Raw genomic sequence first — 26,041 nt, 5'->3', positions numbered from 1 at the left:
AAAAAAAAAAAAAAAAAGAAAGAAAAAGAAAAGCTCTGGTTATTTATTTTTTCTTAAAGTGTGGAATATTCAAGCTTAAATTTTTTTTTTTTTTTTTTAGTTGTAGATGGACAAGATCTTTATTTATTCATTTATTTTTATGTGGTGTTGAGGATCCAACCCAGTGCCTCACCCGTGTGAGGCAAGTGCTCTACCACTAAGATCCAGCCCCAGTTATTTTGATCTTTACTCTTCACATGGATTTCAGGATTAATCTATCAAGTTGTAGCCCCAAAACTCTGTAGATGATTTTACTGGAATCACAGTGAATTTTATGGATTAATTTGGGGCAAACTGCTTCTAATATTGAGTCCTTCCACACAAGAAGATGGTTCTTAGGTGAGTTTTTACATATTTAAATAAAGTCACATTTTTTTCAATGAAAACCTTACATATATTTGTTACCAAGAATTTATTTGCTATTATTATAAATGGTACCTTTTGAAAAGTATTTTCTAATGTTTCCAGTGTAAAAGCTACAGATTTTTTTTAATTTACTTATTTTTTATGTGGTGCTGAGGATCGAACCCAGGGCCTTGCACATGCTAGGCAAGCGCTCTACTGCTGAGCCATAACCGCAGCCCCAAAGCTAGATTTTTATATATTATCTTGTATCTGTGTTGCTCAAATGTGTTACTCTTGTCCTATTAAATGTAAAAATAACATCTAGGCTTCCTTATATTTTGTGTTACCAGATCATATTATCTGCAAACAGTGAGTTTGTTTCCCTCTTTTTGTATTTTTGGCACTGGGGATTGAACCCTGGGGTTCTCTACCACTGAGCTACATGCCCAGCCCTTTTTGAGACAGGGTCTTAAGTTGCTCAGCTGGCCTCAAACCTGCGATCCTCTTGCCTCAGCCTCCTGAGTGGCTGCTATTATAGGTGTGTGCCACCATGCCCAGCTTTTCTTTCAATACCTAAAGTTTAATTTTTCTTGTCTAATTACGCCAGCAAAGACCTCCAAACAGTCTTGAAAAGCAGCATGCTAACACATACCGCTCTCATCCCTTCCTTCAAGCTTCCAGTGTTTTGCCACAAAGCAGAGGTCTGCAGCCAGGGCCAAGATGTGCTCTATCAGAGAGAAACACCTCATCTAACCCGACTTCGACTGCTGAAAGCTTTATCCTGAACCAACATTAAAGTCTATCAAATGTTTTTTCTGCATCTCTTTGAGATGATCCTCTGAGTTTTCTTTCTTAATGATGAATTAAATGGACTCTCCCAGGAATAATTCAATTAGCAGCTTACTAAAACACTTGCCCCTCCTGGCGTGAATCCTACTTGGTCAATCATTCTTGTTCTTGTGCTACCCCATTGACTTTTGCTAATATTCTTGCATCTGTTGTTTATTTTAACTAAAAATGGCCTAAGACTTCCTATCTCACATTGTTATTGGTTCCTTCACCAACTAATAAGCACTACCAATGGTCACTAAGCACAGAATGTTGAGTAAAATTCCTCTGAAGACCTGTGTGGGTTTGGTGTTGGCTCCTTTTCACCTGTGGTTGAGTTCTCCTTCAATGGTTCAAATTCTGTTCAGGTTTCCTCATTTTTTCCAGGGCTGTTTTTCACAATTCTTCTATGGTGCTGTCCATTCCATTTATTTTCCAGTTTAGCACAGAATGGGAATTTTTTCATTTTTCCAGGCTTTATTGGTAATTACTCTGGTTTTCATTAATTGCTCATGTCTGGAGCCAGTCTGTGCTCAGGAGAGGCTCTGGCTGTCTCTTCATTCCTGCCCTTGCCATAGGGTTTCTTTCTACTTCCTGTGTGTCTGTTGCTCTGACTCTGTCAGATAAAACCTGAATCTATGTCTACTGTTCTTCCTAACACATGTGTGTAGACATGCAAATGTGCATACACTGTCTGCACACTACCAATCTCAATAGTGTATTTCCACTCAGTTCTGAGTATTGTCTAATTTCCTTTGTGACTTCTTTGATCCATGAATTACTTATAAGCCTTGTTTCTTAACTTCCAAACATGGTCTGTATTGAAATTATTTGGAACCTGTTACAACTTACTTTGTAGTATATATAGGGTTGTTATTTTGTGTTCTTGCAAAGAATGTGCTTCTCTACTTATTTTTATTAGTTATTGATGGACCTTTTTATTCATTTATTTGTTTTATATGTGGTGCTGAGAATCGAACCCAGTGCCTCACACATGTTAGGCAAGCGTGCTACCACTGAGCCACAACCCAGCCCCCCCAGCCCCCACTTATTGAGTGTAAGATTTTGTTTGTTGGCTGGGGTTGTGGCTCAGAGGGAGAGTATTTGCTTCGCACATGCAAGGCCTTGGTTTGATTCTCAGCACCACATAAAACAAAATAAATAAAACTAAAAAAAAAAAAAAATGATTTTGTTTGTTTACTACAAGTAGCTAATTACTAAATCTAGTTAAGTATATCATTCCAACTTTATGTGTTTTTACTAATTCCTGGTCTGCTTAATATGTCAGTTGAGAGAGTTAAAATTTCCCGAATTGCCAATTTTTCTTATAATCGGGTAAAATTTTACATTACTGAATTTGAGGCTACATTATTAGAATTTCATGTTCCCAATGAATTAAAACTTCCAGGATTATTCAATAACTCTCCTATGTCTGCTAATATTCTTGGGCTTAGACATTATTTGTCTGCATTAATATAGTGATGTTGGCTTTCTTTTGGTTAATATTTACCTGGTGCATTTACTTCTTCTGTACCCTCATTTCTTAGGTACAGCTCTTACAAATGAGACATGTGAAGTCTTTAAAATCCAGTCCACCCGAGAATCTGGATTTTTAAAAAATCAGGTGAGGGACTGTGTTGCTCTGGTTTATAGTTCACTTTAATTTTTCAGCACTTGAAAATATTTCTTCACTGTTGTGAATTTAGCTAACATTTCCACTGTATTATCTCCACTGTTTCCAAGTGTGTCTACAGGAAAGAATGTGTGTCTACAGTAGCAAAACTGAGGCTACATGGTGCAGTGATCTGCTCACGCTCCCAGGTCTCATTCATATACCTCAATGTTTAAGCGTAAGATAGCTCTTTACCCTTACCTGATGACTCACAATCTGTTTCCAATTACAATAGTTAACACTGGAGGGCATTAAAGAACAAAGTACCAAGATGTACATTTTTAGGGGGGAAAAAAAAAGCACCTTAAAGATGGTACCGAGTACTGTGGATGGTAGCTCCAGTACCTTGACACCTGTGTCTCCTGGCTGAGTCTGTTACCTGTCTCTTTCCCTCAAGGACAAACAGCTCACTGATCTTCTTCTGCTTGTAGATGTCACTCTTCTCCAGCAGCTTCTTGTGCAGCCAGTCTGGGTGTCTGACGCGTGGCACTGGGTTCTTCACCTGCACAAGGATATCGATCATGGATCGATGTGTCAGCTCCCTGGGTTCCCAGCTGCCTGGCTGGGTCCACTGGCTCTCGCCCTCACCTGCTGCAGAGCCGCGGGGATGGTGATGATCTTCTGGATGGCACTCCCCAGGCGCTCGATGTAGTAGTCCCAGTCCAGAATCTGCATGAGCAGGCAGCAGAGAGAAATGGCAGCAGGGGAGCTCTGTGTTCAGTCTCAACCCACGCAGAGCACTGTGCTAAATGTTTTGTGTCCTACTTAATCCCCTAGAATTCCAGGTGCCTGCTTCAGAGGAGGAAACTTGGTAGACAGCTGAATGAGCTTACAAGCCAGTAGGTGGCTGAGCCAGTACACTTAGCTTTAGTCTATCCAAAAGAACAGCCGAAGGGCCTCCCAGCATTTTGCTTTTCCATTTGTGCCCTAAAATACTCTATTTCCTCACCTCTTACACATAAGAAAGAAGGCAGCCAGGAATGAAGACTCCAGACAAGACAGGAGATATGATCCAAGGCAGGCATATTTTGCTCTATTCTCACTAGCTTTCCTCTAAAATTTTTAAGAGTAGAAAAAAACTGGTACTCACTGTCCGAATATCAAAGTCTTGAAGGGATGAGCTCTTAAGCCATTTCCGAAGAAAGTGCTTCCTCACTGTGGGCTCTGCTTGGAAAATGGCAAGTGGGATGGCCCTAGGTGAGGAAGAAAGCAAAGAGACTCACAATGAGACTTGCCCAGATCCACTGTAACTGTAATTAAATGTACATGGAAGTAAGTGTTTATAAGAGCTTATAACCTACATTTTAAAGAATGTTATGCTGTACAGACTGCATCTCATGTATGTTGATAATGTTCATAACTAGATGATGTTCCACTGTATTAAAAGACAGGTTTAACGTGCACTCCCCACCACTGGCTGTTCTCAAGGCTTCCCATGGAGCCATCCCAGCTCTTGAAGTCCTGGTAGAAATTCAACCAGGAGCACACCAGGGACAAGCCCTTTATTCTGTGTGTCATCCACAGGCAGTCACAGCTTCCTCCTGTTTCCTTCGGGTCATCCCCACATGGTTCCAGCCTCTGTGCACACTGAAGTTTCCCGGTGGGAGAGGCATCTTTTGCAACTGCCCTTGAAGTGGTTCTAGAAGCCAGAGGGCATCTTTTTGTCAGCACAGGGAATTGAGTGACACAGGGAAGGGAGCTCGACCCAGACCTTGCCTGGTGACAGGACAATTGCATATGACCCTCCAAGACACCCTGACTCTAAGCCCTTGACAGAAAGGAGTTGACTCCCCAAACTCAGGTTCTCCAGGCTCAAACCCCGAGGGTCTCACCAGGACCCCAGCAAGGCTTACTTCTTTCAACACCAACCAGCACATGTTCTTGCTGAGGAAGCTCCACCACCCATGCCGTTTTGCATAGCCAGTCCCTCCCTGGAGGGTGCCCCTACCTCTCAGTGACAGGAGAGCCCTCAGGCTTGCGGGAGATGATGTAACGGCAGCTCAGCCCAGCATCCTTGACCATCTGGTCTCCCAGGAACTCAGCCAGGCGCTTTGCTGTGCTGATAGATGTGGACTTCTGCTCCCCATAATCTTCTAGCTTCCGAGACATCGAGCGGTTCTCAGATATCAACTCGAACAGCTCAGAATCGGGCATGTTAGCTGCCTAGAAAAAAAAGGCAACGGGTGAAACCCTAGTGGAGAGGCCGAGGTCAGGCCTGAGCTCACTAGGGCTTTGATCCCACAGGACCAGCAGTGTCCCCACCCGAGGAGATAAAGGCAGGCTCTGTATTTTGAAAGGCTTTCCCATTACTGCTCATTTTATTTATTTAAAAATTTATCTTTTTTAAAAAATATTTTTTAGTTGTTGATGGACATTTGTTTATTAATTTATACATGGTGCTGAGAATTGAACCCAATGCCTCACACATGCTAGGCAAGCGCTCTACCACTGAGCTCTAGCCCCAGCCCTACTGCTCATTTTAATATCTAAACAAAAAGAGCACAAGACTTGAGTTTTTATTTTATTAAGTTGCATGAGAAATGTGTATTGGTGAGCAGCACTAAAGGTGCAGAGCAGAGGAAGGAGTTGGAGGGAAGAACTGGAGGAAGGAGAGCCACTGGGACTAGCAGGGGACTCTGCCTTCTGGCCTGATGAGGCACCAATGGTGCTAGTGCAGTCCCAGCTTTCATTTGTGTGTATACGTGGTGCTGGGGATTGAACCCAGGGCCACATGTGCGCTGGCAAGTGCTCCACCACTGAGCACTGAGCCACCCCTTTGTATTTTGAGACAGGGCCTAACTTGCTGAGACTGGCCTTGAACTTATAATCTTTCTGCCTCAGCCTCCCGAGCAGATGGGATTACAGGTCTGTGCCACCATGCCTGGCTGATGCAGCTGTTTCTTGGCACACTTGTTCCCCTACTGCCATCTGTAAGATCTGCTCAGCTCCTAAAAGCCAGAAACATGTTCCAGAACATTTCAACATTCCTTTTACCAAGAAAGACTACTGTTAAAAACAGAGCAAAGGAGGAAAGGCAGAGCCACATGCACACAGCAGCAGTGGTGGTAGCAAAGCTCTGACTGACGGCAGCTGACAGACAGCAGTGACCATCTCAGGAGGGCGGATTCGAGTTGCCAGGTGGCACGCAGCTTGTACATACAGAGTACACGGCAGCACAGGGGTAACCCAATGTTCTGAGGAATATCTGTCACTGTAATTCATTTTGTATTTCTTTTATTACAGTGCAGGGAGTAAGTTATAAAAGTTATAGTCAGGGGCTAGGGTTGTAGTTCAGTGGTAGAGTACTCGCCTAGCACGTGTGAGGTCCTGGGTTCGATCCTCAGCACCACATAAAAATAAATAAAATAAAGGTATTGTGTCCAACTACTACTACTAAAAAAAAAAAAAAAAGTTATGGTCAGGTATAGTGGTGCATATCTGCAATCTCAGAGACTTGGAAGGCTGAGGCAGGAGGCTTGCAAGTTTGAGGCCAATCTCAGCAACTTAGCAGGACCTTGTCTCAAAATAAACAATAAAAGGGGGCTGGGGGTGTATGTAACTCAGTAGCAAAGCTGGGTTCAATCCCCAGTACAAAAATAAAGACAAGACAAAATTAAACCAAACCAAAACAAACTGGACTTTACGTGTGCTTGTGTAGGGCCTACAGAGACTTTAAAAATCAGAGAAGTCCATGTGATCATTGGTAAATTTTCCCCCTATTTGATCATGTCAACTTAAAAATGCTTCCTTTAGAGTTGTCGCTAGACAGAGAAGCCAAGGGGGAATTCTGGGACACCAGTGATAAGGGTCAGCCATGTCCATCTGCTCTCCAGGAACCCAGGCACAAGGTCCCTTTCCTGCAGGAGAGGGTTGGTCCACTGACTCGGTGGTGAGGGAGGCGGCTCTGACCTTGCTGTATAGCACGTCCAGCCAGTAGTCAGCCACCTTGGCGACGGAGCCATACACTTCCTCCAGGGTGCTGCCCTTGAGGAAGGCCTCGAACACAGAGGACTGGAAGATTTTAATCAGCTGCAGCTCCCCACGGCGTTTGACCTCGAAGCCCTTCAGCTCAGCCAGGGAACCATCTTCATTAAATACAGCATATCTGAAAAAAGAAGGGTCCTACAGCAAAGCCTCGGTGGGGCACTGGCTGCTTCTGTCTCGCCTCTGCAGTCTTCAGCCCGCTCTCGCCCCCCATCGCCAGTGGCAACCAATGGCACTCCACCCACAAAGGGTTCTCAACTCCAGAACAACTCAAGGGCCTACCCTACAGAACCAGAGGAGGGCAGTGTGAGGACCATTGCGGCACTGGGGTTCTGCTTCTCTCAAGTCAAGCCAGGGAGAAAACCCAACCAACACCCAGGCCTGTGCACCCTTGCTCTGGGCCTGAGTTCCAGATGGGTCGTGGAGCCCAATCCACCTCAACGCATCTCCTCCAGAGCACAGTGGCTGTGAGGGCCCTACCTCTTCTTCAGTTTCTTCCCCTCTTCTTTGGAGGCTGGAAGGATCATGGCAAGGTAGGGCCCGTCAACTTCAAAAAAGATGCTGTTCTCTGAGCGGGTAACGTAGGTGAGTGAGGAGGGCTCTGCCAACTCCTGGTACTGGTCGTTGGTAAAGCCTTCCTGAGAAACAAGTGAGAAGGGATAACTTCACTCACAAAGGCCCAGACCTGGAAGCCATCTGCTGTCCCTTAAGGTGTGGACAGGTCAGCAAACTGAGGTTGTTCCATACAGTGGTCACAACCTGGCAGCGGAAAGGAAGGGCGCCCTGAGACACACAATAGCCTGCTGATTCTCCAGTGCACTCTGCCCAGTCCAAGTTCTAGGCTGTTGTTTCCACATAGGACCTTCCAGGGAAAACACCATGGTTGCCGGGGTTTCAGGTGGGCGGGGGCTCTGTGGAGAACTGCCTGACTCTAGGGAGAACACAGCCAAGGCTGGATGGTCTCATACCAGGAATAAGTACTCCAAAAACAAAAGCCAAAAACCACAAAGAGGGCATGCCCGAGAGCACATGGCAGAGGTGAGGGAGCCCCAGGCCAACAGGGGGATCTGATAACCAACACGCATGGGTCAGATGGCACCATAACCTCACATGACAACACCCACCACCCTGCTGATGCAAATAAATAAGCCAACAGATAAACAAGGGAATAAATGGGAGAAGGCTGACAGCTCATACAGAATTTCAGTTAATGTAAGTGGAAGAAATGGGGAAAGCCCACCATAGGAAGCCCACATGGAGACAAGGGAGACCCAGGTTAGCATGCTGAAGCTTACAGAGCAACAGGGTACTGGCAAAGTCTCTAATTCTCTCCTCTATAACCCTCCTTAACCACTGTGGTGGCTCCAAATTTGCCCAGGTTCTGTGCTCCTCCAGGAAGGGGACTGACCCTTTCTTTGGGTGTCATTACTAAGAATGGCACATGCAGCAGAGAGAAGGAACCTCAGAGTAGAGAGGTATGGCAGATGCAGACAGCACCTATTTCTGGTGACCCACACAATGTCCCTAAAACGTTGACCCAACACAACCAGGACTCAACAGTGGGGTGTTAGTTCTGTGGTGGTCCTCCCAGAGAGCCCTAATAATCTCAGCTTCATAACAAGGAACAACAGACAGGCCTGGATCAAGCTCAGGCAACAAAACAGCTGGCTAGGAGACCAAGGCATAGCCCCAGGCTGGAGGGGATACAGTATGGGCTCGGGACAGAGGAAGGGCAGAAGCAAGAGAAGCAGGAGATCCCAGTGAAGTCTGGTTTAGTTACAGGGTGCACCAATAGGTGTTCCTTCATCTTGAATGACTGTGCTGTGGCTTATGTAGATGTTAATGCAGGGAAAGCAGGTTAGAGTGTACATGGAATTCTTTGTACTACTTTTTTAGTTTTCTGTAAGTTTAAATTAAAAAAAAAAAAAAAGATCTAAAATAGTGTGGGTACTGTGCTGCAGGAGAAAGAACTCACTTGGTGACTTGTGCAGACTGACCACAGACCCTAAGGCCAGAAAAGACTTGAGGAGGTGAGGAAGTGTGTTTGTATCAGGAGGATGAGCAGGTGAGCTGAGGGTCTTGCAAAGAACCAGGGAAATCACCCTCCCTGAGGGCTGCCCGTGTCCATGCTGGGGCCAGGCCAGCAGTCTGGATGAGATGTCCCTCCTGTTGCAACCCAAACTCACCTTGACCATGATGTTCAACATGGCCCCAGGGTAAGAGATGGTCACCTTGGGTTTCTTTGCATTGGTAGTCTTGATGACAAAATTTTCTGGGAAGCTATTGGGCAGGACGCACCATATTCCATCTGTGTCCAGTTCCAAGGGCCTCCTTTAGGGACAGAGAGGACTAAGGCCTCACGGATACGAGATGGTGGTCCCATATACTAGAGAACCAAGTGTCAGATCCCGCAAACACAATGACAGCAAACCCAGCCATCTTCCCAGTGAGAGATCTTCTAGTTATCAATCCTCCCAAGGCCCCTACCCTGCTGTGTGAGCCCTGGCTGAGGACCTAAGCCCACTCACCCGATCTGTTCTATCAGTTCTCGGGCCTGGGTGATGATGTTGGCCCCCGTAAAGCAGACAATGCCAGCCATCTCCATGGAGTACCAGCGTGCCCTGGGGAAGACAGTTGGCCTGCAATGGATGGGCTGTGGGAGTCCCGCCACAGGGACTGGGGGAGGGAAGGTAGGACCCCCGGAGGGACAATGGCAGCAGCCACACAAGCTTGAAACAGGACAAAACCAAGGTAGGATTTGGCTCTGCCCCAAGGACACTTCTGTCCCTACTTCAGGAAGCAAAGTGTGGCTCAGCAAAGTTCCGGAAGGGTGCAGTGTACAGCCTTGGCACCAGCTCAGTTTGGCAGGATGCAGTCCCTTCCTAGACCCAGCTAATGCCCTCTATACTCCCCCTCCACCTCTGGCCTCTAAGAGGACTTCAAGCGCTTGCCTGGGAGATGGCCCTCAGCCTTAAGCTAGCCCACCACACTACCTGCTTGGGCCAGTCCTCCACCTCGTGTCTCAGTCTCTCCACCCCCTCTGCCCCAGTGGCATTAAACATGTCACTCCCTCCAAAAGCAACAACAAGTAAATATATCCTTCCCTCAAAATTGATGACAGGGGCCAGACTCCCACCTTTATCCAGAGCTGCAGACAGCACCTATTTCTGGTGACCCACACAATGTCCCTAAAACGTTGACCCAACACAACCAGGACTCAACAGTGGGGTGTTAGTTCTGTGGTGGTCCTCCCAGAGAGCCCTAATAATCTCAGCTTCATAACAAGGAACAATAGACAGCCCTGGATCAAGCTCAGGCAACCACACCCCCGATCGAGAGGCCTGTCTTGCCTGCTGTTCCTGAGGCCCTGACCATTCCTGTCTAAGAAACATAGCTCAGGCCTCACTGCCCACCATCACCTGAACCTGCTTCCTACTCCCCCTGGAAACAGTGTCCACTGTAGCTTTAAGATCCTGGCCCCTCAGCCAGCTCCATGGCCATTGTTGGTCCATGCCTTGTCCACCCTTCAATGCATTGGCGCTGTTTGGCAAGCACCCAGGCCCTTTCCATACTCCCAGGGGATGACACCAAGTGGCACAGTATGCTGAAATCAATGAGGTGCCATTGTAGTCCACAGTGTTCAGACCAGGGGTCCAGCAGCCTGTATCTCCTCCAGCCAGCACAGCCCAACTCTCTGTGGCCTCCCAGGCCCACCCTGAGTCCATGTCTCCAGAAATCAATGAGCTATCCCCCCATCTCTCCGGACATTAGGACACTCTGCCCATGTACTTGTCCCTGAGCACCCGATGCAGCCCATACCCCTTGCGCATGACGTAGCCGTAGAAGGAGTTGAGAATGCACTTGTGAGCCAGCTGCAGCGAGTCATACAGGACCTCCATGTTCCTGCAGCGCTTCACCTCGGCTGCATCACCCGCCTCCATGGCTGCAGAGAGCTTCTTTTTCCACACCTGCAACATGCAAGCCACTTTAAGTGCTGCCTAGTTTTCCCATTTCACAGTTCACAAGGTCAACAGCCCAGAATTTATATCGCCTTCCATCCATCCCATGCCCCAAGAGTGTCTGAGCAGACCCACTCAAAAACTGCCGAGGTTACAACCCATGGGCCTTCTCCTCCTTCACCACGACACTTCCGCTGTGACCAAGACATCTAACAAGGTGGACACTTGCCAAAATCCACATTCAACTTCACCCAGCCATCTCCAGCACATCCCTACTATGTGGACCATCGGGAGGCAAATGTTCCAAGCACCAGGGAACACAGCACATTCTCCCCCATGGGACCAGACTTGGAGCAAACACCCGCTACAGCAATGATCCACCCGCACACCTTAGACCTGAGGTCGTTGCAACCCCTAGCAGAACCACATGAAAATGAGCTGATGACCACTGATGGGTCTCTTTGGGGCTCCCAGGCCAAGTCCCACTGCCCCTTGCTCAGCGTGTTTGACAAGTGAGTTACAGTGTACAATCATAAAAACAGGAACCCGTGTCAGGCAGACAGCCGGCACAACCGCTACAGCCACCCCGCCGTGACAGTGCTTAGGTCCCTGACTGCTCATAAGATACGGCAAGCGTTGGCCAATAGATGCTGCAAAGCCAAGCAAGGAGCGTGCAGTGTTCCCAATGATGTCTGGTACTGAGAGACAACCAAATGCATTTATCAAAACCACACAACTCTACAAAAGAGGGTGAGCACACTCTGTCAGAGGTGCTGCGGTGGGTTCAGGTGATGGCAGATCCAGCTCACTTTCACCAATGCCCGCTGGCCCTCCTACCACGCTGTACCACAGAGACACTACAGCCACAGCCCAACACACAGCACCCTCCTGGTCCCAGCAGACCCCTGCTCCCCCGTCGAGATGTTCCAGGAACTTAATAAAGTCTTAGGCAATCGAGACTCCACAGAGTTTACATGAGACCAAAAGTCTTTGGATCACACATGCTGGGCCAGGGGTATAAGGCCCCCGGTGCCAGGCGAGGGGGCTGGAGCCAGGGCCCAGTGGGATAGGAGGATGCTCATGTGGGCAGGTCATGCCTTCTATCCCTCCCAATGTGAGTCCAGGAGGCGGAGCTGCTATGGTGGAAGGAGAGGGCTGAGCTGGGAGGTCATGGCTCAGTGGAGTCTTGGCTAGCCCTGCTGTGGGGTGTCTGAGGCCTGGGCCTGTCTGGCCGGCTTTGTGTCTCGTGACTAGAAGTCAGGTGTGCCTGCTTCTAGTCAGGGTGAAGGAAACAGCTCAGTGGATTCTGGTAAAAGCTATCGATACAGAAATGCAGAGAAGGGCTGGGGTTGTGGCTCGAGGTAGAGCACTTGCCTAGCATGCATGACACCAAATAAAAATAAAATAAAGATACCCACTTATAAATAAATATGAGGAAAACAATAAGATATTTACGAGTGCCTACTATATGCCAGGAATCCCGTTAGATTCTGAAGAAGCCAGGTAAAGTCACTTCACTTTCAGGGCCTATCTGATGAGGGAGGAAAGACAGATGAACAAGTACCCGCATCACTAAAATAAAGTGAGGGGGAAGGGCAGTTCCTTAAAAAGTTAAGCTCAGAATTACCATAAGCTCCAGCAATTCTACTGCCAGGTATCTATCCAAAAGAATTTTTTAAAAATTTTAAAGCAGGAATCTGAAGAGATATTTGTATTTCCACATCCACAGGATGATGCATAATAGCCAAAAGGTGGAGGTAACCACGACCCATCAGTGGACAAAGGCAAGACAACACATGCTGAATTCTGTTCACAATGGAACACTTGAAGGAATGCCAGGGACAAGTGCTGCATGCTGCACTAAGTCAAGGAACCAGCTGAAGACACACACCGCAGGGTTCTCCTGCGTAAGGCACCGAGCTTGCCTTCAGACAGGCAGTGGCCGACAGGGCTGGGCTGGGGCTGGACACAGGGCTCAGTCTTGGAAGAGGTAAGAGCTCTGCAGAAGCAGGGGGCTGACGGTGCAAAACAGCAGGCAGTGTGTGCACCACCGAGCAGCACCTGAGCCTTCAGTTCTACCCATACCCACATCACCACCATCAAGAGTTAAAGGTGATGGTAATAAAGTGAGGATGAGCGCCACCCACACACTGGTGGTGCTGAAATGATGGGACACGCAGCAAGGGCCTTCCAGGTCTAGCAGCGAGGGGAAGCCTCCCAGCAGAAATCACTCGATGTGGTGCGACACAAAACTACAGCCTCCCATTACAATGGAGGCACTGTTACATATTATCCTTGTTCTCATGGGATGAGCCCTAGTTTCCCTACCAGAGGTCAGCCAAGCAAAGCGCCATGCAGCTGCTCCACTCACCTCCCCAGTAGTGGGAGAACAGCCAGAAACCTACAAGCCAACTGGTGCCAGCGAGACTCTCAGAAGAGCTGGCCTAGCCGGAGTCTGCAGGCTGCTGCTCTAAATTCTAAATAATTAGCTGAGAAACGATTGTTCAGAATCCTTCTGGGGTCCCAGGCCAGGGTGGATGAAGGGCTGCGTGTTCTTCACCCACAGACACTGTGCATGTTGTGCAGATGCGTCTGCCAGCTCAGGGGATCCACACCAGCACCTGCACACTGAGGACCATGAATGTCCACACGGGCCCAAGCAAAGGCCCCAGGAAGCCAAGCTTGGCTCTTCCTCAGCAATGCCCACCTTGTGCAGCCCTTTGAACTCGTAGCGCCTGTCTCGGAAGGCGCGCACCGTGTCCACGTAGAAGGAGTTCTCCCGCTGGCAGATGGTGGTGAGGCGCTCCTCCACCTTGGTGACATGGAGCTTCTTGTAGGCTTTCCGGCAGTAATCTAAGCATCATGGAGAGTGGTGGGGGCAGGCATGTGAGACTTCCAGACGCGAAAAAGCGAACTGAGACACAGGGATGCCCAGGAGCCCCGTTTTCTACATTAACATGAAGGAACAGAAAACCCACTGGTTTATGAACCACTGGTTTATCACAGCAAAAAAGAACAGGCTCTGGGTACAAAAGAAACCAAGACCACAGAAAAAACACCATGTACAGTGACCTGAGAGCTCTGCTGCCCACAGGCTGCCACATGCTGGCCAGAGCAGAGCTAGTGTGCAAAGCTGCAGCCTCCTGGGCACTCACCTGCCAGCCTCCGCTTCTCGTATTTGGCCTGCTCCTCCCGGGACAGCTCGTGAAAGGCCCGCACCGGCCCCTCGGGAAACAAGGGGGGGAACTTTTCTGACTCCAGCTGGTGCTGGATTCGATGGTATTCACTGCGACTGGCTGGCACTGGGAAGAAGACGGGAGGAGTTCCAACAAGACCAGAATGTGGGTCCCGCCCGCCATGCCAAGCAACCTCCGGGGCCCACACTCACTGAACTCGCCCCTCCACTGCCAGGCCATCTTCCTCTGGCAGTTTGCTCCAGGCTTGTTGAAGTCACATGCAGCACAGGTGGCCTCGTCTACCATGGCAGAGGGCTGCAGGAGACAGGAAGCATTAAGGTCTGCGGAGACAGCTCTAGTTCTAATGTGGGAATCGAGGGCTCACCTGCAGGCGGTTTGTCAGGATGATATTGGGGTACATGGCCCCCACATCCAGGTGGTAGATAAGGGGACATTCGATTCGGTTGGGAACATCTTTCAGAGAGATGAGCTTGGTCTTTATCTGATCACACACCTGCAGAGAAAGGGAAATGAAGGGATGCTGGTGTCCAAGGTGAAACTGGACAAAAAAGCAGAGTGACCACAACAGACAACACTAAGGGCCCAGATGCTTAAGCACTGATGGAAGGGCAGAGCCAGACACAGAACACCCCACTCTGGACAGCTACCTCTTGAAAGTTGATGGCTTGCTCCACAGGCACCTTCTCCTCTTCCTCAAGGGCATGGCGCATGGTCTTCTCCACCCGCTGCAGCAGGAAGTCAAACGCAGCAGGATTCTAGAGCAAGGAATATGAGAGAACCCGGGTCACAGGGACAATGCACCTTACCTATGCCACAGGTGTGACATGCAACCAAACACAGAGCCCCACTGTGCACCATGCACGTGGCAGGAAGTGCGGCAAGAATGCTCCCAAAGCACACCATGTGAGGCCTGCCCTGGCAGAGAGCTGGGCCAGAGGAACCACCAGCAAGAGGGGCCAACTCGGGAGAGCAGGGAGAAGGGACTCCGCTTTAGCTGTGGCTTCCCAGGCAGGAGGCACACCATCTTAAATCGGCAGGGGATGTCACTGCGGAAGACGCCCGACTCCAGTGCCTCCACGTGGCCCCCCACATAGGTCTCAGCATCCAACACGTGGCCATCGTCTGTCAGCTTGTTGAACTCCTGCTCTTGCTTGTTGGGGAAGATGATGTTGGCGTGGAAGGCCTGCACCATCAGCAAGGCCTCACACAGTGTGCCCGAGCCCTTCCGCAGCACCTGCAGGAGATACCATGTCCAGCTGTGTACCCCTAGAGCCTGCCAAAGGCTCTGCAGCCCAGGGAAAGTCCAGGACCCACAGAAAGACCTCAGAAAGTGACTGCCACAGGAAAAAAGAGAAGGCCTCCACGATTATTCCACATGGAGCCCCAGGTGTGGCCTCACACACCAAAATCCTGCTGCTGCCTTCCCCCACAGCCTGGTAAGACCAGCGCATTTGAGAGGCACCAGTGCATTCAGAAGACGGCAGGGAAGTAGAGGGACACTGACCTCATCAGGCTCCATGGGGATAATGGTGCACAGGGCAAATATGAAGGGATGGACATACTTCATGTACAGGTAGTAAGTGGCAACAGCATCCGACACAGAGTATGTGGCCAGAGTCTGTGGAGGGAGCAACAGAGGGCAGGGCCATCACAACTCAAAGGCCAGGGAAAGGTAGCAGGCTTAGCAGGCAAAGCTTAGAACAGTCGCCTCCCAGAGGAAGAGTACCCCACTGGGCCAAATGCAGCCAGCATAGACAGCCAGCACCATGGCCCGGGGATGTGGCTTCTCTGGTGGGAACAGGGGTGACCTCACAGTTGCAAGGAGAGCTGGGACATGGCTCATGTACCTGGGGCTGCTCGGTGGCCATCCGGCACATGTCCTCAGGATCTAATTCCACAGGGTCGTAGCCAAGCTTAGCCTTGGCGGCTGCCTTCAGGTTATGACTGCCCACGGGAAGGTAGCTGTCCCTTTTTACCCACCTGGGAAGAGGAAAATAGATGCCAAATACAATTCTGTGAACATAAGAGTACATCTAAGCCTGACGCTAAGACCCCACAGTGCAGGCCCCTCAAAACCCTCCACCTGGAGCTAACCTCACAAAATACAAAACAGAAGGCAATGCAGGGCTTCCCTGGGGCCCCTGACCTCACATCCCACCCTCAGCAAAGTACTCAGCCTTTCAATAGAGAAGTGAAAAGACAAGTTGGCAAGAATCCTCAGGCCACTCCCCAGACCTCCCCTCTGCCACCTCCAGCCTTATTCTCCAAACCATATGGGGTGTTTCTTCCTTCTCTTACAAGATCCCCAAGCATGAAATAGGACCATCCCTGCCCCACACTGGGAATGCAGCTCCACCTCCCCCCGCACCCCCCCCCCCCCCCGCCAGCCTGCAGGCTCACACCAACACCTTCCCTGGGAACAGCACTGTTTCCACCTCTTGTGGCCTCTGTGCCAGGTGTCGTCCCCTCCCTCCGTGCAAACTCTCTTATTTCTCATCTTGAGTTCATTGACTATCAGGGCTTTTACCAAGACCTACATGCCAGACTCCTAATCCAGGACAAAAGCCCCAACCAACCCTAGGCTCCATGTCACCAAGGTCAACAGTCTCCAGGATTCTCCAGGTGGGAGGGGCTTTCAGACTAGTACAAGGATAACAGCAGAAATACCTTTCATCTGTAATTGCTCTCTGCCCTCATCCCAGGCTTGACCAACAGCAGACTGCCAGGCACCCACCCCCCACTGAGGCCCACATCTGCAGTAGCAGATGGAGCTCTGCCTCTCTTTACCCCTGCCACACTGTGAACCAGCTCCGCCTCCTGGCCTTCCCCCACCCTGAGTGCGGCACCTAACATGAAGCATACACAATGGCTGAGAAGGACACACCTCCCCACCAGCACAGAAGCCACCTCTCTAGCCGACACCTCCTCCAAGCAGACGTGCTGGGGGCCAACTGAACCAGCGTTCTCATGCCACCCTGGGCCTGGCTGCTGCACAGCCACACTGAGCCACACTGCCAGCACTTCCTTCTGGTCTGACTTCCCCACAGGCCCACGTTCAGTGTGTTGCTGACTAAATGGAGCATCAGCAATGTCAGACTGCGCGTGCGAGGGCTCCGCAGAGCTGCAACAGTGGTGCCCTCAGGTGACCGGTGGCCCTACAGAGGCCACTCTCCTCCAGTCTGCAGACCTCATCCACCAGGCTGGTGAGAAGCGGCCAGCCGTGCATGGGCTCTACCTGAGGCAGTCCATGTGGATGCACTGTGGTGCCTTGTACTCCCCCTGGCTATCCTTCTGGAAGCCGATCTCCTGGTACATGCTCAGGCCGTGGGCCGCTGCTCTGGCCTCCACGAACGGCCTAGGTACAGGACAGAGGAGCAACAGGAAGAGGTGAGTCTCTAGTCCTCCTTCCTCCGTTTCTCCTCAGGCACAGGGAAGACTGCTCCCAGGAGACTCCAGAGCAAACCAGGAACTCTTCACAGAAGTTCTTCTCCATCAGGCTGAGTTCCTACTTCTCTCTCCTCCTCCCTAACACTTATCAGTTACCCATAAATGGGACGTTAGGCTCACCAGTCAAAAAAGTCCCCGTTGTAAGTGACCATGATGGTGGGTTTAGTCTCCTGGATATGCTCAAACCATCGCTGGATCAGATGGACCTGAGTTCGACAAAGCAGAGAGGTCAGAGCACTGCTTTTATCTGCTTCCATTAACTTCCAAACACCTCCCCACAGTCCAGCACTGGGCCCACACCACCCCAGTCTTGACCATGGATAAGGACTGGCCCTGAAAAGGAAGCTGGCATCCCCGCCCTGATTCCAGGAATGCCCGAGGCTTCATAAGGATCAGCACAAAGATTCATGTCTTATCCCCAAATACAGGGCAGTCTCCTCCATGTGAGGGCTCTTTACCTCATCAGGTTCATTGAAGACACAGAAGGGCCCTTCATATTCTGGTTTGGGGGTGAACTCAAAATCTTCAATATCTTCAGAAACGATCTCCCTGTTGGTGATGAGGTAGCCCTGGCCAAGTTCACAGCAGGCAGCAGGAGTCAGAGACAGCAAGGCTAAGACATCTCCAGCACTGCCCGCAGCCTCATCACGCGGGCTCCACAGCAAGCTCCCAAGAAGAGAGCCACGTACCCAGGTCTCCACCAGGAGGGAGGGCTGTGCACATCTCTGGACTCTACCCCCTCACTCACTCAGCAACTCCCAGCCGCAGGTGATCACACACAGTCCCGCCAGGGAGCTTACCTCCCAAAAGCCATCTGCTCACCTGGCCATCAATCATGTAAGAAATCATCATAATCTGGTCTGTTTCAGCATCAGGAAATTTGAGGGGCAGTTTGGTGGTCTCAATGTCAAATGCCAACACCACAGGGTCCTGGAGGGAGAAAATGCAGCATGAAGTCAGCAACAAAGTCAGACAAGATCTGGACATCCACCACCAGCCTAGCCTGCTCCACCTCTGCTTGCTCCAGGAAAGAGCTAAAGGCTGCTAGAGAGCCAAGAGGCTCACCACGGTGCGCAGCTGAAGTACACAGGTAAGGCTGGAGCTGCGGTGAGGTTGGTACACACTACCCAAGCTCCATGCTCTTTAAAACCACTGCCCCAACGTGACCTTCAGGGCAACCCTGCCGAGCGACCATGGCAAGGCTGACCTCTTCTTTTTGGATTTGAGAAAACTGAACACTAAGACTTCCCCAAACCAGCAAGCGAGGCCTGAACCAAAGTCTTCCTGTCATAACCCATTTGTCCTCAGTGACTTCACCGTTAGCTACCCAGAGTCACCGTCTTCCCCCTGAGGTCCAAACCCAGTCTAGCTCTACATCCATGCCAGACCATGAAGTTATACTCTCCGGTCAGACGCTGATAGGAAGAATTCTCACTCCATGATACTGTTTAGAAAACATTTGAGGAAAAAGCAAGCAAACCTATGAATCAAATTCACCTTTTAGCACTGAATCTATCCCTTCAGAAAACAAGGTGAAGTTTCAGGACTGAGGAAATCCAAGCAGTACTTACAGGTCGCTCAACAAGGTCATCCCGGCGGGTAATGTCCACTGGAAAAGCATTTCCCCGATATCTGATGTTGTACCAATGAGCCTGCAGAGTGCACAGGGAATTCATGGGGCCCTGCATCCTGAGAAGTCTACCTCTCCACAGACTTATCCCTAACACCAGTAGGAACCTCACTCAAGAAGCAGCCTGCCAGACTCTCACCACATGGATCTTAAGGTCGATGGAGAGGCGGATGTGGTAGGGGACGTCATACTCGCGCATGTCCACTATGTTATCCAGCTGGTCAGCTACTTTCTTAGAGGTTTCCTCTTCATCAGTAATTACACTGCCCCCTTGCAGAACGCTAGGAAATAAGCAGAGAGAACCACTAACTCAATTACACCCTGATAGGGGCTGGAGGAGGTGAAGACCAGAGTCCACACCTAGCTAGCACAAAGGGTAAACTGAGATGATTGCAATGACTAGAGAAGTCCCTTGAGCAGTAGCCTTGGGAATCAACTTCCTGTGCAACTGGCCATACGAAAAATTCAGTTCAGTACACACTTGAGGTATGTGCATTTTACATAAGCTACATTCAAGTGCTACAGATCAGGAGAGCACCCAAGTTTGGCCAGACCCTACCACGTCCTCTCTGCTACTGTGGAGGTTGCACCACGCAGGGCTGAGATCAGACCCCGAATTCACAGACCTACATATGGTCTCCACTGTGTAGATAGACGTGGCCCACCCTTACAGAGGGGTTGCTTCCTCGTTGTGAAAATGAGGAAGACTACAACCAGCCCACCCCACAGGGGAGTGGTAAGTACCACATGAGGTAATAATTGTGCAGCCCTTGGCTCATTACACAGTAACGTGATAGTAAATGTTAACTTTGTTTGACAGCTGATCTTCTATCCAAGCCAGAGATCTGACACTAGAACGTTTGCTTCACTATTAGCCCACTAAGCTCAAATACTGAATGGACTAATAAGAGAAAAAATGAACCTCAGAGGCTGGGTGCCATGGCGCATGACTGTAATCCCAGCGACTTGGGAGGCTGAGGCAGGAGGACCACAGGCTCAAGGCCAGCCTCGGCAACTTAGTGAGACCCTATCTCAAAATAAAAACCAAAAGGGGCTGGGGATGTAGTTCTCTGACAAAGCATCCTGGGGTTCAATACCCAGTACAAAAAAAAACAAAGCATCTGAGAGATGGCTGAGGCCTCTAATTACACTTGCAATATTCTGAAAAGTAATTTGTGGCATCACTGGGAAGGGGAGGTGAGGGGATGGACTGCAGAAGTGTTCAGAGGGCCAAACTGAATTTTATCAGAGGGTACAATCAGTTCTAAAGACACCTAAACTTAACTACCCAATGTATTCTCTCCTTAAACTCTTACTTCCTTGTTGACATCTAAACATACGATGAACAGCATTTGGTATTCTTTAGTTAAAATCTCTGTGTAAAACCTAAGGATCTCTGGGGAAGACATGTTCTACAAATCTCAGCACTCAATACAAGCTATGGATGGGCTGTGTCAAGGTGCTAGATGAGGGGCCTCTCCAAATGTCCAGTGTTAAAGCAACTCAACTGTAGAGCCACAAGCCCACCCCTCTTATAAGAACAGAGAGCCATACTTGGGTGCAGCTGCACATGCCTGTGCTCCCAGGTACTCAGGAGGTTGGGGAAGGAGGATCACAAATACGAGGCCAGCTTGGGCAACTTAGCAAGACCTCGACTCAAATAAAAAGCAAAAAGGGTTGGAAATGTAGTTCAGAGCACTAGAACATGAGGTCCCTGGGTTCTATCCCCAGCATTAACAGTGGGAGGGAGACAGCTAAGATGTAAAAAAATGACATGGGAAGCTGTGGCTTGTTTAACTAAAACAGAGCGCCTCTCAGTGCTCAAGAGTTTCTACATTGAGCAGAGCTTGGCAGTGAGGTGACTACTGAGAAATCCCCATCTTGGTCCATCTTGTCACCCTGGACCTGCTGGTGCTCTCCAGGTAAACTTCCTCTTGTTTACCTGGAGAGCATGGCTGTGTATGCATCACTGGCACGGTCCTGCTCCCGATTCTTCTTCACAGCAGGGGAGATTTCTTTCCTCACTTTGACAAGGTCCTCCACAGTGTGGAAGGACAGCTTGATGTAATTTCGCTTCAAACCCACCAAGTGATTTGGCTATAAAGTGAAGAGACCACCTTATGAGTTCAAGAGAAACAAGACATCATTGCTGAGTGGATGGGGGTAAAGCAGCACAGATGCACACACGAATCAGACTGGGTGCAAAGCACCCGTCCCCGCCGTGGGGTACCAGCCTCCTGGAGAGCATTCGGAACAGCCCCATCCTCCATCCTCTGCCCTACACAAAACCCAATGACGACCTGCCTTTCTACTTTTTCAGTCTTGCCTGATACTGACTGGACCCAGCCTCTCTGTCCCTGGAAGGGTCTGGGTGGTACTCACCAAGTCCAGGTCCTCTTTGGGGACAGTCTCTACTTTTGCAATTTTACCCTGAAACTTCTTGGAGAGAAAAGATGAAACTTCTCGTTCACAGCCCTAAATCAGGATCCGAATGAAAGGACTTTCCATCAGTAAGGTCTGTTTCTTCCTTATCTGTTTCCCAGCTCTGAAGCCAACCACAGGAAGGCGCATTGTCTGACCTGACTCCAAGAACAGACTTACCTTTCTGGTTGCAATGTAGAAATACGGCTTATAAGGTAAGGCCACCTGCAGGAGTCACCAATCCACCCAAAGGCAATGAGCAAGAAAAAAGGGAGACAAAGTGAAGCAATCTGAATTCAAGGCATCAGAACTTTGACAACCCTTAGGAGGGAGAGCATATAGGAAATTCAGATCTGCATGTGTCTCAGGGGCAAGAACCTAAGAAATACAACACTGTCACTTCCTGAGCTAACTTCTCCCTGGACATCTTAATTGTGACTGAAGTGGCTCCCAGTGACCATGTTCCTGACAGGCTGTAGGCAGCTGCACCCTAGAAGCCTCCCATTCCTTCCCCAATAGCTGCAGCACTAAATAAACACTGTCATTTTGGACAACGGCTCCTCACAGGTGGGTTTTGGTTTCTTGGGGACAGAAGCTTACCTTAAATCTGCTTCCATCATCTTGAATAAAGTAGTAATCCACTGCACTGACTAAGCGTCTATCTTCATCTAAGACCTCAGTCTGCAAAAGAACCAGGTCAACATGGGCAGATTATCCTCTGCACAGCCTAAAGCCCTTCTGGGAAAGCAGAACAAATCATCATACCCGGCTCTTTATTCTACCCTGCAAAACCACCACCAAGCTGGTTCACAAGCACTGCATCATAGCAGCTCCCAAATGGGGATCTCTCTGAGTCTCTTCTTCATTGTTCTTAAAAGCTTCATTCCCATGGCAGACAGGGTGCCCCTGCTTTATTCTTCTCAGGGGCCTCTCAAAGCCTGTGATAATGTTGGGAGCAGAGAAGGCGGGCCAGGAACCAGCTCTCCCGCCTGTGTCAGACACAACAGACAGGCCCCTGGAGCTGCCCACTCTTTGGGTAAGGGTCACACTACATGAAAAGATGCAGCCACCCGCATGGGGAGGACAGGCTGAGGAAAATACAGGTGCTCACAGGGTGCATGTTGATGAGCCAGCCGGTCTTCTCACCAGGCTCCTTCAACCTCTCAAAACCAAATCGCAAGTCCATCTTATCTGTCCACTGGCTCCGCTCCAGGCGCTTAAGCGCAGAGACTGAGGAAGTGGGGCCATCATCGCTGAATGAAAGAAGAGAATCCAGGTCTCACCACGTATGACACTACCCACCCCACAATCCTCAACCCACTGAGCTAAGTGCTTCTGATTGGCACAGTATGTGCCAAGACTGCTCGAAAGGCTCACCAAGGGAGAAGCAGGACAACAGCAGGCTCCTCTAAACCTGTCTGACTTTGGAAAGAGAACACTAATCAAAACAGCAATCACAGCTGGATGCTCTATCTTATGTGATACTATAAATACATAAAAACCAGCACTGTATTCCTTATCCAAGAGAAATGAAAACCAATGTTCATACAAAAACAGTGTATGTGAATGTCCACATAATAGCCAAAACCGACAAATGACCCAGATATTCCTCCACAGGCAAGTTGTCAACTGTGGTTTATCCATATACAAATACACTCAGCAACAAATGGATTCGCACAATTTGGATGGATTGCAAGAGAATTATACTGCATGATTAAAAGCCAAACCCCCAATCACAAACTTCACTATTCCACTTATATAGGACTTTTGAAATAAAATTATAGGAATGGAAAGCAGATTAACAATCAACAAGCATGGGAGAATGGCTACAGTCATAAAAGGCAGCATGTAGAACTCTCCCGCACTGCTCCATGCTTGATCTGGGTGGTGGCCACATGGATATCCTATGACAAAACTGCATAAAACCAAGTGCACACACATACATCAGAGTGCATGTGAGGCTGAGGGGATGGGATCAGTGTTGATTCCCAGCTACGACACAAAACTCCTCATGTACAACAGTACCAGTGGAGAAATCTGGTTTTTATTATTTCTGATTGTATCTCAACATTAAAAGGTGTTTCTTTTTAAATATGCAAAAATGAGAGTAGAGATGCTGGCTTATGACTGCTGAGATGAAAAAGATGCAGTGGACTCTAAGTACAGGAGAAAAGAGCAGTCCACCACTCGCTGAGAATCAAGCAAGGACCAGGATGAGACTCTGCACAGGGAGCCCAGGTGCTCATATTAAGTCTCTTAAAGCAGAGCCAACAGGGCACATATATGTAAAAGACTCCAGCTAAGAGCTTTTCCCTTTCCTATGAAAGATTATAATTCTGCTCTTTTGTTGCAATTCCTCTTGTCTAGGAAAAATTCCAGATTAACCATCTCTGAATTTTACTGATACCCTCCAACCATTTGCCAATTGATATGAACTAGGGTCACAAAAATACCTGCTGTGGCAAAATAAACTATACCTTAAAAAGGTATCATATCCTGTAAGGCACCTGACTCTAGAGGTCAGCAGTTAAATGTTGATAAAATGAGGATTTATTTTTCTGTGGGAGAGAAATGGTCTCCACTAACAAGGAAACTAATTTCTCAGCTCTATAGTAACAATGTATCAGCTTCAAACTTCCCACACCTTTCTCTGGTTCGGACCTTGTAATAAGTCTTAAGTCTTCATATAGACTTTATCATAAATCTTAAATACAGTACCTAATGAAGATTTTCAACCACCAGAACTATCAAACCCATTCTGATTCCAGAGCTGTTCCTGTCCCCAAATGTTCACAGTCTTTAGCTTCACAGAGTGATGACACGTGGATGAACCAGTACAATTTCAGTTTACCAATCTTTGAAATATAGCAATCCTTATGTTTATTAGCATTCTAACTTTCAAAAAAGCTAGTTTCACTGACACAGTGGTTCAGGAGGATAGAGCAAGAGAATCACAAATTCAAGGCCAGCTTCAGCAACATAGTGAGACCCAACCTCAAAAATAAATAAATAGGGCTGGGGATATAGCTTGGTGGTACAGTGTCTCCGGGTTCAATTTCCAGTATGTACACACATACAAAAAGCTAGTTTCCTCTGGGTAACACAGTTCTAAGACTCTGAAGCCTTTATAATTTTGACCAGAGGCCTATTTATTTCCTAATCTAAGCATGTTCTCCACTCTTCAAAGACAGAAGCAAAGGACCCAACACCCTGTTTCTTTTTAATGTGAATCAGCACTTTAAAAAGCAGTGAAGAGGGGCTGGGGATGTGGCTCAAGCGGTAGCACGCATGCCTGGCATGTGTGCGGCCCGGGTTCGATCCTCAGCACCACATACAAGCCTAAGCCCACACATAATTCATGCCCTTAATTATAACACCAGTTGTTAGCTTACAAACCAGTGGATATACAACTCTTTCTTCAGAACAAGCCTTCTTTTGTGTGAAGGTTATTACTTGGGTCACCTACATTTGAGAAAAAGAATGACTACATTACAAGACTAAAAGCCTTACTTTTTTGTAAAGAATGATAACCACCATGGTAGGCAGATTAATGTCCCCATATGTCCTAATCCCCCAAATTTGTGTCTGCTACAGGAGGAAAGGGACTTTGCTGATATAGTTAAGGATCTGCAGGTAAGGGTTACTCAGGTAATCACAAGGGTCCAGGGAGAGGGAACTAGAGAGAAACGGGAGATGGGACAATGCTGACTTTGAAGATTCAGGTAGCTAAGGCAGCCTCTGGAAACTGTGTAACAGGCAAGGAAACAGAATAGCTCCCAGAGCCTCCAGGTCTCCCAGCCTCTAGAATGATAAGACAACAAGTTCATACTGCTTCAGTGGTGAGTGTAGGAGTGAGTGATACTCTGTTACGTCAGCGACAGGAAACAGCCCCATTCTACCGTTGACTTTATCTCTACAACATCTGGATTCACCTTTAATCAAGAACACAGAAAAACCACCGGAGGCCTTGCTAGAGAGCTTCAGGATGAGGCCCAGATCTTTATCAAAACAAAGGCCGAGTGAAGCCTGCTCGTGGAGTGGTGGGGCTGGAAAGCTGCTCGCTCAGCTCGACCTTCTCTGGAACCCTTTCTCTAAACTGCGCGCGTCCCTTTTTATCCAGTCACAGGACAAAACCTGGAAAACGGGGGACCGTCACAAGGCAGCAAGTGCGATATTCGCTCGGCATCACTGACACTGTCATTCAGTTTTCACGGTGAGCCTTAGAAGAGGACCGTCTGTATGTTAAAAGGTTACTCCCTACACATCCACATTGCACAGAAGGGGCGAGGCGTCCTCTGACAGCCCTCGACCGGTGGGAACCCGCTCACCCAACCGCTCGGAGCAGCCAGGGCTCTGCGGAAACTGGAGGCGACCTTGGGGCTTTGTACAAAGGCTGGATGGCCTCCGCCTGTGTCGGCGGTGAACACAGCACCAAGCGCGCGTCGGAGCGGGGACGGCTGGCGGCAGGAAGAGCACTCCAGGGCCGGGACGCGGCTGGGCGCTGGCGCGCTGCACCCGT

At 49.0% G+C, this 26,041-nt stretch overlaps 1 protein-coding gene across 3 annotated transcripts in view; it reads right to left on the bottom strand.

The window, feature by feature from the left end:
- Nucleotides 1–22,864, bottom strand: part of Pole (DNA polymerase epsilon, catalytic subunit) — a 41,397-nt gene extending 18,533 nt beyond the window's left edge. Inside the window, exons 1-28 of one of the 3 annotated variants that reach the window (XR_007341497.1) lie at nt 22,634–22,864; nt 22,123–22,203; nt 21,703–21,747; nt 21,484–21,576; nt 21,044–21,198; nt 19,241–19,382; nt 19,043–19,123; nt 18,294–18,401; nt 17,930–18,040; nt 17,592–17,677; nt 17,260–17,379; nt 15,872–16,004; nt 15,529–15,642; nt 15,046–15,258; nt 14,672–14,779; nt 14,389–14,517; nt 14,216–14,318; nt 13,983–14,129; nt 13,535–13,680; nt 10,688–10,836; nt 9,397–9,489; nt 9,055–9,199; nt 7,349–7,506; nt 6,794–6,989; nt 4,833–5,047; nt 3,975–4,077; nt 3,473–3,553; nt 3,264–3,386 (exon numbers count right to left, since the gene is read on the bottom strand). Coding sequence is in view for 2 of the 3 variants with exons in the window: in XM_048785875.1 (XP_048641832.1) it covers nt 3,264–3,386; nt 3,473–3,553; nt 3,975–4,077; nt 4,833–5,047; nt 6,794–6,989; nt 7,349–7,506; nt 9,055–9,199; nt 9,397–9,489; nt 10,688–10,836; nt 13,535–13,680; nt 13,983–14,129; nt 14,216–14,318; nt 14,389–14,517; nt 14,672–14,779; nt 15,046–15,258; nt 15,529–15,642; nt 15,872–16,004; nt 17,260–17,379; nt 17,592–17,677; nt 17,930–18,040; nt 18,294–18,401; nt 19,043–19,123; nt 19,241–19,382; nt 21,044–21,198; nt 21,484–21,576; nt 21,703–21,747; nt 22,123–22,203; nt 22,634–22,708 (3,453 nt within the window). In the remaining variant the exon portion in view is untranslated. The remainder of the gene's footprint in view (nt 1–3,263; nt 3,387–3,472; nt 3,554–3,974; nt 4,078–4,832; nt 5,048–6,793; nt 6,990–7,348; nt 7,507–9,054; nt 9,200–9,396; nt 9,490–10,687; nt 10,837–13,534; nt 13,681–13,982; nt 14,130–14,215; nt 14,319–14,388; nt 14,518–14,671; nt 14,780–15,045; nt 15,259–15,528; nt 15,643–15,871; nt 16,005–17,259; nt 17,380–17,591; nt 17,678–17,929; nt 18,041–18,293; nt 18,402–19,042; nt 19,124–19,240; nt 19,383–21,043; nt 21,199–21,483; nt 21,577–21,702; nt 21,748–22,122; nt 22,204–22,633) is intronic. The other 2 variants (XM_048785875.1, XM_015505567.2) reach the window with 2 other exon arrangements.
- Between the last annotated feature and the right edge of the window lie 3,177 nt (nt 22,865–26,041).

Source organism: Marmota marmota, unplaced genomic scaffold (assembly GCF_001458135.2).
Source record: "Marmota marmota marmota unplaced genomic scaffold, marMar, whole genome shotgun sequence".
NCBI classification, from domain to species: Eukaryota; Metazoa; Chordata; class Mammalia; order Rodentia; family Sciuridae; genus Marmota; species Marmota marmota.
Note: the sequence above shows the minus strand (reverse complement) of the source record. Positions and strands in the feature narration are given on the sequence as shown.